The sequence below is a fragment of the Melanostigma gelatinosum genome (genome assembly GCF_949748355.1).
Source record: "Melanostigma gelatinosum genome assembly, chromosome: 23".
NCBI lineage: Eukaryota > Metazoa > Chordata > Actinopteri > Perciformes > Zoarcidae > Melanostigma > Melanostigma gelatinosum.
The window spans coordinates 9,670,480-9,687,315 of NC_136656.1; the positions used below are offsets into that span (position 1 = coordinate 9,670,480).

Here is a 16,836-nt window from a genome sequence, read left to right on the forward strand (position 1 = left end):
TCTGGAAGGTTCCCCTTTGCTGCACAAATCAAGGGAATGGAGTGAGAGCAACAAGACCCTCCAAGAATCACTCGAGGTATGTCATTATGTCACCCACAAAGGAAGGCCTATTCCATTTAGGGTTGGAGCCACAGGCCATTTGGCCCACACACACACACACACACGAGTCACACGACTTCCCAACAGCCACGGAAACAAATATAGAGTCAATAGCAATGCAGAGACCCTGACCTGAGAGGGCGAGGATGAAAAGGACATGGCCACCGCATAGCAGAGAGGGCGGTATAGGCGGCAACTGTTGACGGGCCGGTCTCTGGAGCGAAGCACTGGGTCACTCTGGTGTGTGTGTGTGAACAGACAAACGACCAGTGCTGACTCATGCCGCGCAGTCAACGCTTGCACAGATGGGAAAGCTTGTCATGACCCACTTGAGCAAAAAGAAACAAAAAAAGAACGAGCAATTGTTCAGTCTTGATATGTGACAGAGACACGAACCGATCAAACTGAGGTCACTTGATTACACGGTAGTCAGTGAGGGCGTATCACTGTTCAGCTCATGGAGATGATGATAACATGATATATAATGCAGTTTTGGAACAGAAACAAAATCTGTTCATATAGGAGAATTAAGGACTCGTCTACAATCAGTCATTTGTGTTTTTGTAAGGAAAACACAATCAAAAGGTCCTCCATCAGCAGCTTCACACTGATGCTCATGCACATCGGAAGTCCATTAATGTGCCAATTTTGTGATTTTCTTCCCAAGAGGCCTAATTAAAGTGGAACATAATCAAGCCAGCACTGGACAGTGGCCTGGAAAAGAGTTGCAAAGCCTCAAGCGCTTCTCTTGTCACCGACATTCACTGATTGCAGCGTGGACGTGCTCAGCAGGGGGGGGGGGGGGGGGGGGGGGTTGCAGGGTGGCAGCCAGGGTGTCTAAAGCCCAAATCACCTTGAGGTGCCATTTGCACCTGTCGTGGTCATTTACACATGCTGACAGCATGGCATCCCCCGCCCCTCTGTTACAGACCCAGAATCTGTCTTCAGGCCAAACAACTGCTTTGTGTTCCACTCACAAGCTCTCGCCGGGTCGTCACGCAGCACGTGTCGGCTTTTACACAACTTTGTCTGCACGAACTACAAGGCCCTTCAGGAGAGAACCTATTTCGGTGGGAATTAAATGAGTGTGCAGATTTTAGAAGTGTGTTCAATGCTGGACTGATAAGCTGTCGACATTTCAGAGATGACCCTGTCTTATGAAATTTCAGGCATTAAAATGTAAAAGGAAGGACGGTTGCTGTATGTTAATTACGATAGATAAAGACTTTAAATACGCAGAAAATTCACAGTAGTTGAGTGTATTCACACTCACTTTCATAATTTCATAAACCATTTTTATATTTGTAGACAATGCCACACTGTCCCATCACACATCATCTCATCCACTGTGCAGCAGCATTGGACCTGCTTCAGCATCACTGGAGGAAGAGGACGACCACAGAACACTTCAATTCATCCCAAAAGAAAAAGAAAATCAGAATGTGTCCTGTATATATCTGTAATATTAAATCAATCCTGTTTTAATTATAAGCCTTTGCAGTTTGGATATCATACAAATACACACACCCAAAGCACCTTGGTCCCCATTGCTTTACAATAGTAAGGTGTCATTTAGAGTTGAGTAAAAATAATACTACAAATAAAAACATAAAGATAAACAGACAAAATAACAGCGGTTTTGAGGTTCATGGCGCCTTCCTTTCACATGTCCGGTGACTGAACTCAACGTTGTGTGAATGTGAAGCTCACCTTCGCACAGACAGCGAGAAGAAGCAGTCCAGTCGTCCACCAGCAGCCCCCGGTCATCTCTGACGCCGCGAGCGAGATGTTATTTCAAACTGGAGAGACGCAGTAGTGGTTGCCCGCTCTCCGTCCCACTGTCCCACCAGTCTGTCCCAGTCTGTCCCAGTCTGCCCGGTCCCTCAGGGGGAGAAAGAGGTCCGCTCTCGTCTACGCGTTCACAGAGAGAGAGAGAGCGCTGAGAGAGAGAGAGAGCGCGCGCGAGAGAGAGAGAGAGAGAGAGAGAGAGAGAGAGAGAGAGAGACGGCATGACACTTCTCGGTGGCTTCCAGATATTTTGTTTCTCCCCCCCCCCCCCCAGCAAACACGTTGCTGCTAAATTTATGTTTGCATACCAGGCGCGCGCGTCAGGAAAAAGGGGCTCACCCACCTTACATTTCTTAAAGAAACACACTCCCGGTCCCGTTACACACCGACAGGCTACTCGGTGCGCAGGCATGCGGGTGATGCTTGGTGGTTATTCAACAAGTCCACCCGCTGAATTGTGTCCTATTTTTAAAGTCCATGTGAGTTCAGGTGGTTGCATGTCCAATCTTGTTTTTTTTGGGGGGGGGGGGGGGGGGGGGGGAGATAAACAGGGGGATGTCAGGGACAACCTTTTGAACCCATGATCATCTTATTGTGCACAAATACTCTTTTGCTCCATGAGGACTTCATGACAGTTGGAATTTTGCTAAGCTAACCATCCACCTGTAGATTTACAGTACAGACCTCTGACACAACAATAAGTTGAACAGTTATTTTCATGTCAGCTGCTTGTTACAAACAGTTGGCAATAAATATTGTTTCCTTTGTTATGACCCCTCTAAATGTCCAATAATGTGTCAATGTAGATTCAATTCTTTCATTTCAAGCTGCATGTGGTTTCTCTCTTATATCACAATTTAAATCAATCAAAAAAGATGAGCTAAACATTGGCTTGAAACGTTGCTTTGTTAATTATTCGCATACTTACCATACCAGTCGAGGATTTCGCCTACTTTTCACAGCTTTAGATTTGGTCACAAGTATGAAATGCAAGTTATGCGGCCAGCGCTGCCAACCATGTGCCATTTAAGGTCAAGGGGAGTTTTAGCTGAATCAAGCTCTGACTGCTTATGATCAATTGGAATGAAACATTCACACTCTTGGCCTTTGCTGGCGTATGAATGAAATCGGCTGTTGTTTCTGATTTACCTTGATGAGACCCATGTCATTCCGCTCCGGCTCCGGGGGGGAAATAACAGCTCCCTCTGTTTTGGTGAGGATCGTATTTTTCTTGCAACTTAATGAAGGGTCTGCATTGTGTCTTTGGACATGAATGCCTCCCACACCAGCGAGATGCGTTTCGACTGCAGGCCTGACCTGACGTTTTTTCATTTTTCTGAGTACAGTAAATGACTTGTACGAACAGACTGTGACAGAAAAACCTACTTCGCTGTGATTCGATCACATTTCAAATAAATATCTCAGCGATTCAATAAGGAGTACAACATTTTCCACTTCAGCAAGAAAGGAATTCCGTATTCCAGTATAATTGATGGCTGGGGTCGGCAACTCCTCTTCCTTTTGATCCCATGCCTTCATTAAAGTAAGAGACATTAAGTTCTTTGAAGCAGCAGCCCAAAGTGGTCGTGCATTAGGACTTGCGTGTCGCTTTTGAAGCTGTCCAGGGCCACCGTAATAACAATGTCCCGAGAGATTGTCATCTGCCCTCAGCCAAGCTCAAAGGTCTGAGGGCGATGCCCATTGAGAGCCACACAAATAGTACAGGTATGTGTGGTATGAGCCACCTGAATTGCTGCCTGACACGCAGGCCTGAATTCAGCTTAATCTCTATTAACGCGCTGAGCCCAAGAATGTAAATGTTTATTTTCGCCGGGGAAGGAAAATAAATCTTTACCTGAAGCCTGAAGAGGGGGGCTTAGACCGTTTCCTTTCCACCTTGGGGTTAAATTATTGTCTTTAATAGCTCATTGAAATTCAAAGCCAACCCGCTCATGCCACTCATCATGCAAAGGCCACTGTCTTTGAAAGAGCAGGGACTCCGGGAGCCCCCCAGGTTGAACTTTGACCTCCCAAACGGCACCATGACAGCACAACAGACACCCCACAAAGCAGGAGCGAGCGCTGGATAATGCTTGGAGACATGAATAGTTCACATTCACTGCGACTGGCGGCGCATAGCTAAGCCACGTCCTCGTGTTTCAAACGCTGTTGCTCTTATTGATGGACATGTTCAGCTACCATCAGCGGAGTTGCATAATCACTGCCCCGAGCACAAATGTATTTCTAGGGACTCTACCAGCCTAAATAGCGTCTGTCAGTTGTTCGCTCGACAGATCTCATGTGGGAAGACAAATCAGGGGTTTGAGGCAGCAGCTAATGACAGTCTTTGGGCTGACATCTTTTGTTTGAATGCAATGATGGGCTGGATGCTAGATGCTCAATGACACTGTTTCATGCTTCTAGGCCTTATTAGAGGCAGCTGCGTGCGTTTTTTTTACTCTGCAATTTATATGCATGAACACACACGCATGTCGGTATGACTTTACAAGTGCAAAATAGGGCCACGGTATGTACAGTACATGTGTTGGTTTCCTAGCTGAACATACTTGCAGCAGGTCAGTGCCCCCCCATATGAGTAACCTAGTTGTCCCCCTTCGGCTGACACCAAACATAGCTGTTTGATCAGTGATATTTGGCCTGAGAGTCAAAGCGCTGCTTGTCACATGTGTTCAAAGAGAGGGCAGGAATTTGCCGGGTACCAGCGAGAGAAATTGCCCTTCACGGGACACCGGCGGGCTTGTTTTTGCATTAAAGAGGCAGCTAACAGATTTTTTCTTTTTTTTCTCCTGCAAGCAACGGAAACGTCATGATTAAAGAAATACTTTTTGGAAGTACAATTATTCACTCTCCAGCCAAGAGTTAGATGAGAATATCGATAGCAATCATGTGTTTCTGATATGAAGCGACAGCCATGGTGATGGTTCGACTAATTTACCGTGAATACTGGAAACAGGAGGAAACGGTTGGCCTGGTTCCGTCTAAGGGTAATAAAAGTACATCCCAGCAAGTTCACCAATCAACACCTCTTCATGGCAACCTCTCGACACGACTCTTGGAAGTCACTGAGAAGAAATAGTCCTGAATATAACCCTGAAGAAGAAAAAATGAATTGTCGTTTCTACACTTCGGTTTTTGTACGAATCGGGCAAACAGGCTATATCATGCTAACTTGTGAGCTTTAGAGGTGCTAATGAGTGAGTATGTTACCTTTGACAGAGTCAAGCTAGCTCTTCTCCCCTGCTTCCAGTCTTTATGCTAAGCTAAGCTGAGATTTGAGAGTATCATCGATCTTCTCGTCTACTTTCGGGAAGAAAAGCTAACAGTCATGATTCCTCATGTTGTCGAGGCGCCTCGTTATGGCTTCCAGTCCCCCGGCATGCAGTTTACCGCCACTCGGTTACCTTTCCCATCTGCCCCTGATTGCATTGACGGCTCTGTGGAATTTGGCATTTATCAGTATGTGTGTGTGCGTGTGTTTTTTCGTGTGTCTGCTCATGCTTGAGACTCCGGAGGAAACGAAAGCTCCCGCCATTGCTGGGCCACAGTGTCCCGGGCATGCCAGGCTTGCTAAGGGTACAGTAACCTGTGTGTCTGTCAGCGCAGATCGGTTTCAGCTGCAAGCATCGCGATCCATCAGGCATGTCATATCCAGAGCGTGCTGTCTGAGGGCATCATGCCACAAACCACCAGTCAGAAATGTAGACAGTGGGCACAACACTCTTCACATTGTTGCCAACGATCAGTCTGAGAACCCAAGGGCATAATCTGTTCCTTCTTTCTCTCTTTAGGGAAGTATCTAATTACGTACAAATCCCAGCTTGGAGCTAAAACCCCAAAATGCTGCTGGTTGAATATTCATGAATCTGCCTGAACTATCTAGCGACAAATAACTGCCGATGAGTTCCACCAAAGAAGATGAAGGCATCGCACTACACAAATCCACGATTCCCTGTCATCTAATAACAAAGTCAACCTGAGATCTGATGTATCCTCATCAGATCGGATTTGGGTGTCTGTTGTCGAGGGTCATGTAACACTTCACAGTGAATCCTGCTCCTGCCAGTGTGGTTGCCTCAAATTTCAGCATCTTTGTACTGGGCTGCAGACCACTGCCTCCCCATGCAGACCACCTGAGCAGGGGCCTGGTTGGGTGCATGTCGTCTGTTGACAACACATGTGTGTGAAAAAGCAAAAAAAAAAAAAAAGCAGAGAAGGAGAGTGAAATGATAGACAGCTTGGCCCCCGCTGTCAGCTGCCACTCGGTTCCCATGACTCCCTTGGTTCCTCCACACTTCTGCACGCCTCAGGTACTGTTTTGGAGGCTCTATAGCTGAATGTCCGTCTGACAGAGATCGCAAAGGAGAAGGCCGGAGAGAAAGCAGAAAATGAAGCAAGGGCCCATTTCCCACGTTGTTCTTGGCTCCTGTCTGCCCCAGAAGACTTAAGCGAACACTTCCAAAACAAAGAGATTGTCTGTGTAGGTGCCCAAATAGCCAACCCACGCATATATGCACACTTGCACACAGACAGAGACGCACTCACGCTGGGACATAAAAAATGTTATTCTAAATCCTTCTAAGTGCCTATTTAAGCAGCTGTTTTCTGTAAACACTGGCTCCGACAGCAGAGCTCGGACATTTGCTGTTGGATTTCTCTCAATTATATCATAATTACCAGGACTCGGTCTGGTTGTCAGCAACAGCGAGCAGAAAATATAGCTGTGAATTGCTGCCGCTTTGCCAGCACAAACAGCCGGCACCGCTAATCCCAACACGGCTCTGTGGAAATTGCCTGTGGCGGGATGTTGTAGAAACATGACGGGGTCATGCGGGACGGTGTACGACCCACACGACGGATAGCCTTCTGTGGCCGTGGCCTCCCCTCCCATCTGACCCATTCAAAGCATGCGCTTATTGACCCGCCAGACCTTTTTTTTTGTCCGTCCTGAGAAAATCATTACTGAAAATCCTTAAGGTGGAAGTGGGTCAGGGCGTGGTCCCACAGCGAATCTCATTTTAAAGAACATATTGACCCCTTTCTCACACTTTTAACCTTATGGTTGTTGACCCTTGTCTTGATCCTCGCAGTGGGAAATGTAGACGGTTAACTTGGATGTCTTAGCTTATGAGCCGGAGTCATTGTCTGAGGATTACATCCGACAGGTGCACAGAGCCCTGCTTAACAAGGCCCTGCTCTTGTATATTTCTCTATATTGTAGCCATACGTCTGCAGTTACTGGCCTGCTAAAGAACACATAGTCTGCGTAGATCCGTTGTTTGTTGAAGGCTGAAGTAATGGTTATTTCAAGAGGGCAAGCATCATCTTGTTAGTAATTCATTTCTGCATGCACGACCTCTCCAGCTCCGGGGTTGGGCTGAAGCGAAGAAGAAGAATAGCGCCAAATTTAGCAGTGGGGCTACACAACTTTTTGGGGCTATGTTGGTCCCAGATGTTTAAAATTCTGGTGTAAATTCACTCTCACAATAAGAAATCAGCCAATATTTATTGTGCAAATGTAATAAAAATGGTTTAATTCTAAACAGAACAGAAAATGCATCATCTAACTCAACTCAACAGAGATAATCGATAATGAGTGCCTTTCAGCAAACAGCTGCAATCGTGACTGTGTCACCAAAAACATCAGTGACTGTCAATTAAGATGTCCTATTTTGCAAAAAAAACAAAAAGAGATTTTTAAGAATTTGACTATTTTATCATCTTTGATTGGTCCAGCTGATTAACTTTGTTTCAGCATAAAATTAAACAACCAAAGACACTGAACATGTTTGACTGTCTGGCTTTGCTTAAAGCTTACTTTTGGGTGAGAGGGGTCACTGGTAGTGATGATCCCACAGAGAATTATTACAAAACTGCAGCTCCTTTCAGCTGTCTGTGTATCTGTAGTAGTAATAATAATCCCATTGCATCTAAACCACAGCGACTTGTGATGGACAGTCGCAGACGTCGTCGCTCAGGCCACACTGTCTGTTTGAGGGTCGAGTTAACCAAAGCATACCGCTGCTCCAAAGACATGTCACTTTCTTTCTCCTCTGCTCTGAAGCCACATCTTTCTCTCTCTGTCTGTGCTCTTTCTTCACGCAGCGCCTCTGACTGTGTTTAATGCGGAGGTGAGACACTTTCCCAGCAGCCCACAGGTATCCGTTACCCAGCCAGGGGGCCTTGGCATGCTGCCCACAGCCCTACCTGTCTCAGAGGGCACAATAGAGGGATGCCGTGTGAGGATCTCCTCTCCAGTCCTGCCAGACCCGGTAACCCCTTGCTGCCACCTGCATACCAACGGACCCCCTGGGGAGGGAGAGCGCCTCCATGACTGATCTTTCTTTTTATCTTGACTGTATGTAGAATGAGAGAAGCAGTCAAGACTTGGCTCACATCACTGCCGCCTGTGTTCTGTTTGGAACTGTAAATTTGTCTCGAAAAGATGGATTTGCTTTCTCACCTAATTTTCATTTGAGATCGTGTTTGCCCCGCTTGTCGAATATATCAATGTTCCCTTGGATGCATGTCACTTTATTACTTCAATTAAACCAATGCATTCCTAATTGTGCCCAATCATTTTTACCAAAATCAAATAATGAATAATTGTAGCGACTATTTCTTTAATTTCTTGATATATTTGCATGCCTGGCAATATTAGATAGCAGGCAAATAAGTGAACTACAACAAGGGGTGGCATGGAAGGGGAAATCCAGGGAAGATAGGCTGTGAACTTCTTCTACTTTGCTGCCATCTAGTGGCCTAAATCTGCAAATACTAGGAAGTGTGCTTGAACTCAAATACAATGACTTCTGCTCATGGTTGATATCTTCTTATCCACGGAGATCGAGGGACTACAGCTCAGTTAAACAGGTGGTCTTAGATTTGAATACATTTCAGTGTCTGTTCAAATGTAAAAGGAGTATTCATTTTTCTCAGTTCATTGGCACTCTGCTCACACAAAAATGGTCTGTAACTGCGTTCAAAGCAATGAATAAAGAATGAATTCCAATGTGTAGTGCTTTCATTGTGAAATGATCGACTGCAAGATTCTCAGGTGATTTGCAACATCAAGTTAGGACACTGAACTAAAATGACTCTGACTGTGTCACTTTGAAATGTGTTTACTCAGCAGTCAGAGTAGCGCTCAGCCATGTGCACGGACATACTCGACTAAACTTGGTCTCATTTAGCTGTGCTGGTCAAAAAGCTTGGCACTTTGAAATGTTCAAAGTATATTTATTCTTTGAGGGACACATTTAATATGTCTTCACTAAAACTGTTGATTGCTAACCCTTAAAACTGGACATTAAAACACAATCATTTCCACTATTTAAAATATGTTGACCTGACTGTAATCCTTATAAGCCCATCATCATTCATTTAAGAAGGTTTAATATTACATAAAAACTGAAGGCTAATTATTATACCCCTGAAAACCACGGAGTAGAGTTCATCATGTAATCCCAATGAGTCATTATTCTTGATCACGTGGTTGTACTTTGCTTTCCATCACACCACATAAAGCCTGATCAAAGTGATTCAAAGAATATGACGTGGACAATAAAATATGAGCAGATCAATGTCCATTACAACGTGGTATCTCTATGTGTGTGTGTGGGAGAGGCCTATAGTCTGTATGTTACACCATAATACCAACGAACTTAAACTCTTCTTCTGCAGACATTCCTTCAGACAGACTCTTATTAAAAATTAGAGTCTGTGGTTTACTGCAGCCAATATTTTCATATGGGGTCTATTTGAGTCATACAAGGGCTGATAAATGGGCCCAGACGGGTTCATCTACACGCAATCTGATGTGTCAGCCAACTGGAGAATCTGATCTAAGACCATGTTTCCTCATCTGGCGTCCAAATGTGTTGAATAAACGATACTGCCTTAACACTTCATTTACATTTTTAATAACATAGAAATTCTTTGCAGAAATGAAGCACTGGTGCATAGAAAAAAAATAGGGAAGTGCTCTCGAAGTCAAAACAGGGTCACACATCTGGCTCTGATGAGCTACTGGCAAACACAGACCTGTTCATCGGTTCACGCTGATGTATGGTATTTATTCAAGCCGTTAAGTGAAGTCATCAGAAATGTATTAAGTGAGGTGTTAGGTTGGTCACATTTCCTGCATTCATTTAAAAAAGATCATATATGTTCCTCATAAATAGCATGACCTCAAATACACTGGCTGTTTTTGGGGTATTTTCAAAATGCAGGACTTGGTGGCAAACTTTACTGTATGATGTGAATTTCTCAAAGCAGAAAAATATCATCCAAGTCTGACTTCTTTTTAACTTTGAAAATACATGATCCAATTCTAACTAAATCTATCCGATCTAGGATCGTCTATTATCTCTTCCAATGGGTTTTTTTTAAACCATGATGATTGTCTAAGCTATGTAAAGCATATGGCTTCGAGCCATGAAATGAGAGTAAGCCCACATGGGTCCCAAATGATGAGGCCTGTGCCCCACAAAGTCCTCAAAGCTGTGTTTAATAAACAGCAGACATGTCTCCGGGGCTTGTGAATCACAGGGACAATCACAAAGCCCTCAGCTTCACTGTGCTTCACACGTTAGTCGTCTGTGATAAAGTTGATTCATCGCAGATTTGTTTGAGAACACAAACCACTAAAGCACGATATCATCTGAAGTAGAAAGGACCTTCAGCATTGTCTCAGGGCCCTTTTTATGCAGACGGGCCAATTTACCGTTGTTCACAAAAGTTAATAGTGTTTAAAAATGGCAGGAAAACTGAATAAATATGGTCTATTATGTGCACTGTGGCCTCGTGTACACTAGTGCACAGAGAGAAGAAAGCCGGTCCTCTTGTAGCTTATGGAGGTTATGTACTTTCATCAACATAATGTTGTGGTTACTGTAGGACTTTATGTTTTTCAAGTACTGGCCTGTAGCCTACTTGAGCAGACATGAAAAATAATAATGATAATAATCCTCATTTGACCAAAAAAAAAGAAACATGTAGCTGGCTTGTGTAATATTAAGAAATCAGACTTCTGTTGTGTGTCATAGCTTGTGCGCGTGACTGCCGGTCAGAGAGGAATTCCCCCCGACTGAACTTTTACCCGTTCTACCTTTGCCCTAGAAACGTTTCCGTCGCTTACGTCAAAGTGCTGCGCTACATCTCGCGATAATTGCAGAATATAAATACAGCCGCCGTCGTGTTGAAGTTAGTGTCGGTTCAGCTCATTGGCAGTTTGGAAACGCTTGTAAACCACCGGTGAGTCTCTACTTGTCTCTTTAAAGCTACTTTGTAAACGGCGTCACAGCTGTAGTTCATGTTTCTGTAACAAAGCCACGGGACCTGTCATTATACTGTAATAACTACTAATACGGAAGTAATATGCCTTGTTCTTTTGAGTGGAGACGTTAATGTTGTGTTTTATCTCTGTAGGTTTTTGTTTCCAGCAGAAATGGCAGCAGCTACAGTTATCGCAAATCAGGTGAGTTTGCTACGAAGAATCCAATCTAATAAAGGCTATTTAGCCTATTTTGATCATATTTGTTGGAATGTGACAAAAGAAAAAGCTGCTTTTGGCCTTTTAAAAGTAAAGAAACGACTCTAGAAACTAATGTAATTCCATTTATTACATTTTTGAAGTTTGGAAAATTGTCCGGTTTTCTCTATTATTACTCTCATAGAAACAGAAAGCCAGAGCAGCGCAGTAAACGTGTGAATGAGCGTATGTAAGCCTCTTATTCTGTGTTACTCCCTCACAGAACGTGGTGGAGAGGGTGACCAGACTTCCTCTGGTGAGCTCCACCTACGGCTTGGTGTCCAGCGTGTACTCCAACACCAAGGACACCCACCCGTACATCAGGACTGTGTGCGAGGCGGCTGAGCAAGGAGTCCGGACCATCACCTCCGTGGCCCTCACCACCGCTTCACCCATCATCGGCAAGCTGGAGCCTCAGAGTAAGAGCTCTTGTAGTGTGGCTGTTGTTAGATCACCTGCTAAGTCTCCTGTAGACAAACAAGTGTACTGGATGTTAAGACCGAATCTGAAACTGTGAGGGTGATTATGTGCTGACCAGCTGAGTCACAGAGCTTGAAACAGGAAGTTCAGGTCAGACCGCTGGTTCCTACTCATCTTGATCTTTCACCTGTTTTTCCAGTTGTATTCCCAATCATCCTGATTTGAGCCAGCAAAACTTTATGATCCTCAAATCTTTCACTAAAAGGAACATTTATTCACTTTTCTCCATAGTATTTTCAGATTATATTTATCTATTGACATCTTTGTCGCAGCTTGCCTTATTACATCTTGATTTTATTTTTTTTTTGTTTGCCTTCAGTTGCCATTGCCAATGACCTGGCCTGCAAAGGTTTGGACAGGATTGAGAAAACCTTGCCGATACTTCACCAGCCATCTGAGCAGGTATGTTCTGGATTAATGATCAACAGCATGCGCAGTTACATGGTGTCAAAAGTCGCAGCAGTTATAATCAAGCAAAATTGCACAACTTCGGAGCCGAACATTTGATGTGGGTTGATTTCCTGCAGGTTCGGTCACGACCTACGGCCATTTGAACTCGTTCTTCGCCTTTAGTTTAAAAAAAAAAGTATTTGTTCATGATTTCGTCCCTGCCCAGATCGTCTCCAGTGCCAAGGACGTGGTAAACAGCGCTAGGGGCGTTGTGACAGGCACGGTGTCCGGTGCCAGGGACACTCTGACCAGCGTCGTGGACAGGACCAGGGCCGTGGTCAGCGAGAGCGTCAGCACAGTGCTGGAAAGCAGAGTGGGCCGGCTCGTGAGCAGCGGAGTGGGCACGGCCCTCAGCACCTCGGAGAGTCTGGTGGAGCAGTACCTGCCTCTGACAGAGGACGAGCTGGGTGAGACCTTCATCCAGTTTAACCCACAAATCCCATGACTCCATTGTTACTGGTGAACGACAGCCAATGATTTATCTTCCGTTTTAAAAGATTTTTTTTTAAATAGCTTGCCGTTTTGGCTTCAAATGTCCAAATAAGCAAAATATGTAAGGCTCGTGAGAGTAGGCTTGTTTTTCCTGTAACAAGCTGCATCAAAGGTCAGTTATTAACAGGCAGCTGGAGTACATTGTTCAGGGTGGATTTAGTCGAGCTCCCACAAAAACAGGACTTGCTTGCTTAGTAATGCGCTTCTGAGATTCAGAATTTGCATCAGCGGCTTGTTTTTCCTCCATCCTTAAAGGAGCTTTTGTTTAGAGTGACGCAGTGTGCAGAAGTTTATAGCAGACAATCCTGTAAAGCTTTGAGTTTAAATGGATCCGTTTTAAAGGATTGACTGGTGAATATCTCCATTTGTCATGGCGGCAGATACTTTAACATGCAAAACTCAGCAGCAATTCGTAGCAGACAGTCTCGTATTTCATCAATTCAAAAACACGAAGCAGTTATACTTTTACCTGTACCCTTCCAATCTTAAATCAGGATTTTCATAACAAAAACAGAACTCAAAGTAATCCTGTGTTGCATTTTTAATGAGTCATTTGATGTTTCCCTCCCTTGCGACAGAGCTGGAGGCGAAAACTGTGAAAGGCTTCGACGACAAAGAGCCAAGCTACTACGTCCGCCTGGGTTCCCTCTCCACCAAGCTCCGGAAGCGGGCGTACACCAGGGCGGTGGCCAGAGTCAGGGACGGCAAGCAGCAGAGCATGGCATTCATCTCCGAGCTCAACGCCACCGTTGACCTGGTGGGTCTCCTTAGTAAACATAAGGAAGCTGAATATTCATAAACACTCTGAAAGGAAATCTTTTTAAATTGACAGAAAATAAGATTTTTAACATACATATTTTTTTTAGATTGAATATGGCAGAAAGAATATCAACGGGGCTAACCAGATGGTGAATGACAAGCTGACCTCCCTGGCGGCGTGGACGTCCAACGGGCCAAACCAGCAGAACAGTCACAAAGCAGAGGTAAGAAATGTGCAATGAGGTAACATACTTAAGATAAAAAGCACATGCTAATAAGTGCGTCAGGTTATTTATATGGTTTCATCCCCTCCTCTCAGGTTATCGAGTATCGCACCTTGAGCCTGGCCCATTCCCTCACCCAGCAGCTCCAGACCACCTGTCTGGTCCTCGTCTCCAGCCTGCAGGGCGTCCCCAACCACATCCAGCAGGAGGCGCTCTCCCTCAGCCGCTCCGCCACGCAGGTCTACGTCAGTTTCAGCAAGGCCGGCTCACTGGGAGATCTGCCAGACAGCGTGCTGACCACCAGCAGAGTCCAGCTGGGCAAAATGAAAGATTCCCTCGACAACGTCATGGATTATCTGGTCAACAACACGCCGCTCAACTGGCTGGTAGGTCCTTTCTACCCCCGGCTGGCCCCGGAGACGACTCGCGCGCCGGCTTTGCCCTCCAGCGCTCCCTCTGCCCAGTCACACCGAGAGGAGCCCATGGAGGTGGAGATGGACACACTTCATTCCCAGCAGATATCCCAGTCATCCATTACAGCTTGATGTTCAGAGTAATATATTCCTCTTTGTAGGCAAAGGTTTGACTTTACCATTGTTCCATGTCAAACACCACGCTACTTTACTCTTTAATTCTTGCTGAAATCTCGTTTTTATATGCTAGCCAATCTAGCAAAACCTGTAACGCTTTTTCCACATAAACTCTACTGCAATTAAATAAAATACATTTTTTACACTTGTGATAAGCATTGTCATTTTTTAAAGTGGACATACCAGACGCAAATTACACTCACAATGGTAGAATGTTAAGCTTTATTATAGATTAAAAACACTTCTATAAATTAATTGAATTAAAGTAAAACGTTTATAATAATATAAAAATAATAATAAAGTCAATGTTATATAATTAAATAAGAGGAAAGCGTGTTCACAGTGGATCCTTAGTCATCACTGGCAGGGACCTTGCCTTGACAGATGGTTCATCAGACTCTGAAATCCCAAAATCAAAAAAGGTACATATCAAATGTTTAACAAAATACTCGCGTCACATTTAAAAAAAAGGAATGCGTATTACCGAAAGCCTCTGAATCTGGCACCATGCCACGTCATCCAGCACGTCCAAGTTGATATCAGCCTGTGTCTCGTCAGAGAAGCACACACTCTGGGAAGGAAGAGGAGAACACATGCATATTTGGCTAAAATCTAATAATAAGAAATCAGTCTGGCTGGAAGGGTTTCAGTGGTTCATCCAAATGCTTTGAGGAGCATCGTCTCACAAAGCTCGGGGAACCTCCATTGGTTTGAATGAAATAATGAAAAAGCATTGCTTCCTCAAAAGCTGGTACCAAGTGACAGAAATTTTTTTTTAAACTAAAAAAAAAAGTACCTGTCCCTGTGCTGTGGTTACAGTGACGTGTGCAGCAGAGCCCGCCATGGAACAATGCAGATCACCAGCAGAGACGACAGACCTGGGACGCGCACACAAGATCCACACATCACATTTAGTTAAATACATTTGTACATGTGCAACTCTTGACAACAGGTTTTGCTCCACTGAGGGCAGTAACAGACCTGAGTTTAGCTGTGCCATTCGTCTTGGTCAAGACGCTTTGAGTTCTTTTGGCAGAGACTGAAGAGCCCCTGTAGAAAATAAGTGCAGTCTTATATTCCATACTAGTTTACCACACGTAAACACACCAACGCCTTAACCGCCAGTATTTACCTGAGATTTCCAGCGCTGCTACTATTGACTAGTGTTCGAGACCTTTTTGTCCCCTTTCCTCCCTAGAATATAGACAACAATAAAGTAACTAAACCACAATTGGATGCAACTCCAGAAGCTATGCATTTGTTTATATGTTGTGTCGCTCAAAGCACCAAGTTAAAGCCAGTTCACCTCGCTGATGTGTGCGAACATTAGCCGCTACATTGCTTACCTTAGAGGCCTTGGATGAAGGCCTCTGGACTGGTGGGGTGGACTGACCCGGTGAAGAATCTGTTGATTTCACTGTAAAAGAAAGAGAAGATTGGAGTTATAAGAAGAGTTGAATTTCAAAAACAGGATTTTAAACTTTTCACAGTCACAATAAATAGTTACGACCGCTTGGTTTGGAAGGAGGTGGTTTTACCTCTTTTGCTGAGCGCCCTCCTGAGGGGCTGCTGCATCTCCAGGGACTCATTCTGCAACAGGTGATAATCAGGACAGTTATAAATCTAAAAAAAAAAAAAATAAAATAAAAAAAACACCTCGAGATGGCAGCACGCGCGATTTACCGGACTCACCTTCGTGGCAATTGACACCTCACTTGCTGAGATTGCCTCTAATAGAACAGAGAAGGTGGTGAAATAAACAGGACAGGAATGACTCATCATCTTCACTCAATGCTGCTACATAAATGCAATGGACTTGAGTTCTATGAGTGGCGGCTCACCGCTTATTAAATCCCCTATGCGCGTCTTTTGAAGAGAATCGGGTATCTTCATCAGTTCCACTTTGAAGGCCTTGTCCACCGCTGCCAACAGGTTCTCCCTTTTGGCATACAACTCGCTCATACGATCCTGTGCTGTGAGACGGGAGAAATGGCGCCATGTTTAGGACCACGGTGTTGTTTTGATGTGAAACCTGCTATTTGACCTGCAGTCGCTGCCAAACCTTCTTTCTCAAACTGTAGAATGAAGAGATTCAGTCTGCTCTGTCGCATATCCCGGCTCAGCGGTTCATTATGCGGAGTCTTTCCTGCGTTTATCGACCGCTTCTTCGACATCTTGCTGTCCCGTCTTCTCAAAGTTCGCCGTGTGTGTACGACTGCTCCCGGGCCGGTTCGTTAACCCCACACCTGGCTGCACAACGTCCTATTAAGATGTCCATGCGCGTTTCGTCATCACCCTTGAGGTTTTAAGAGCTGCGTGTGTTGCGTGGCGGAAGGATACGCTTCGTTGTTTTTTTTTTATATGAAAAGGGGCCCTTTTGTGTCATCCCTGAGAATTCCTAATG

General features: G+C 44.6%; 2 protein-coding genes across 2 annotated transcripts; one reads left to right on the forward strand and one right to left on the reverse strand.

Moving 5' to 3' along the window:
- The first annotated feature begins 11,107 nt into the window (after window positions 1–11,107).
- Window positions 11,108–14,543, forward strand: plin2 (perilipin 2). Its single transcript, XM_079295473.1, has 8 exons — window positions 11,108–11,160; window positions 11,335–11,383; window positions 11,661–11,856; window positions 12,237–12,319; window positions 12,534–12,774; window positions 13,438–13,616; window positions 13,726–13,842; window positions 13,938–14,543. The coding sequence occupies exons 2-8, from the start codon at window positions 11,354–11,356 to the stop codon at window positions 14,385–14,387; spliced, it is 1,296 nt and encodes a 431-aa protein (XP_079151599.1). The 5' UTR covers window positions 11,108–11,160; window positions 11,335–11,353; the 3' UTR covers window positions 14,388–14,543.
- A 220-nt stretch (window positions 14,544–14,763) lies between these two features.
- cdca9 (cell division cycle associated 9) lies at window positions 14,764–16,606 on the reverse strand (the record flags this gene model as incomplete). The annotated part of the gene is made up of 10 exons (XM_079295884.1): window positions 14,764–14,831; window positions 14,917–15,003; window positions 15,229–15,310; window positions 15,414–15,482; window positions 15,565–15,626; window positions 15,779–15,849; window positions 15,971–16,022; window positions 16,125–16,162; window positions 16,274–16,405; window positions 16,495–16,606. 10 exons carry the CDS (start codon window positions 16,604–16,606, stop codon window positions 14,790–14,792), a joined length of 747 nt encoding a protein of 248 aa, XP_079152010.1. The 3' UTR covers window positions 14,764–14,789.
- Window positions 16,607–16,836: the final 230 nt, after the last annotated feature.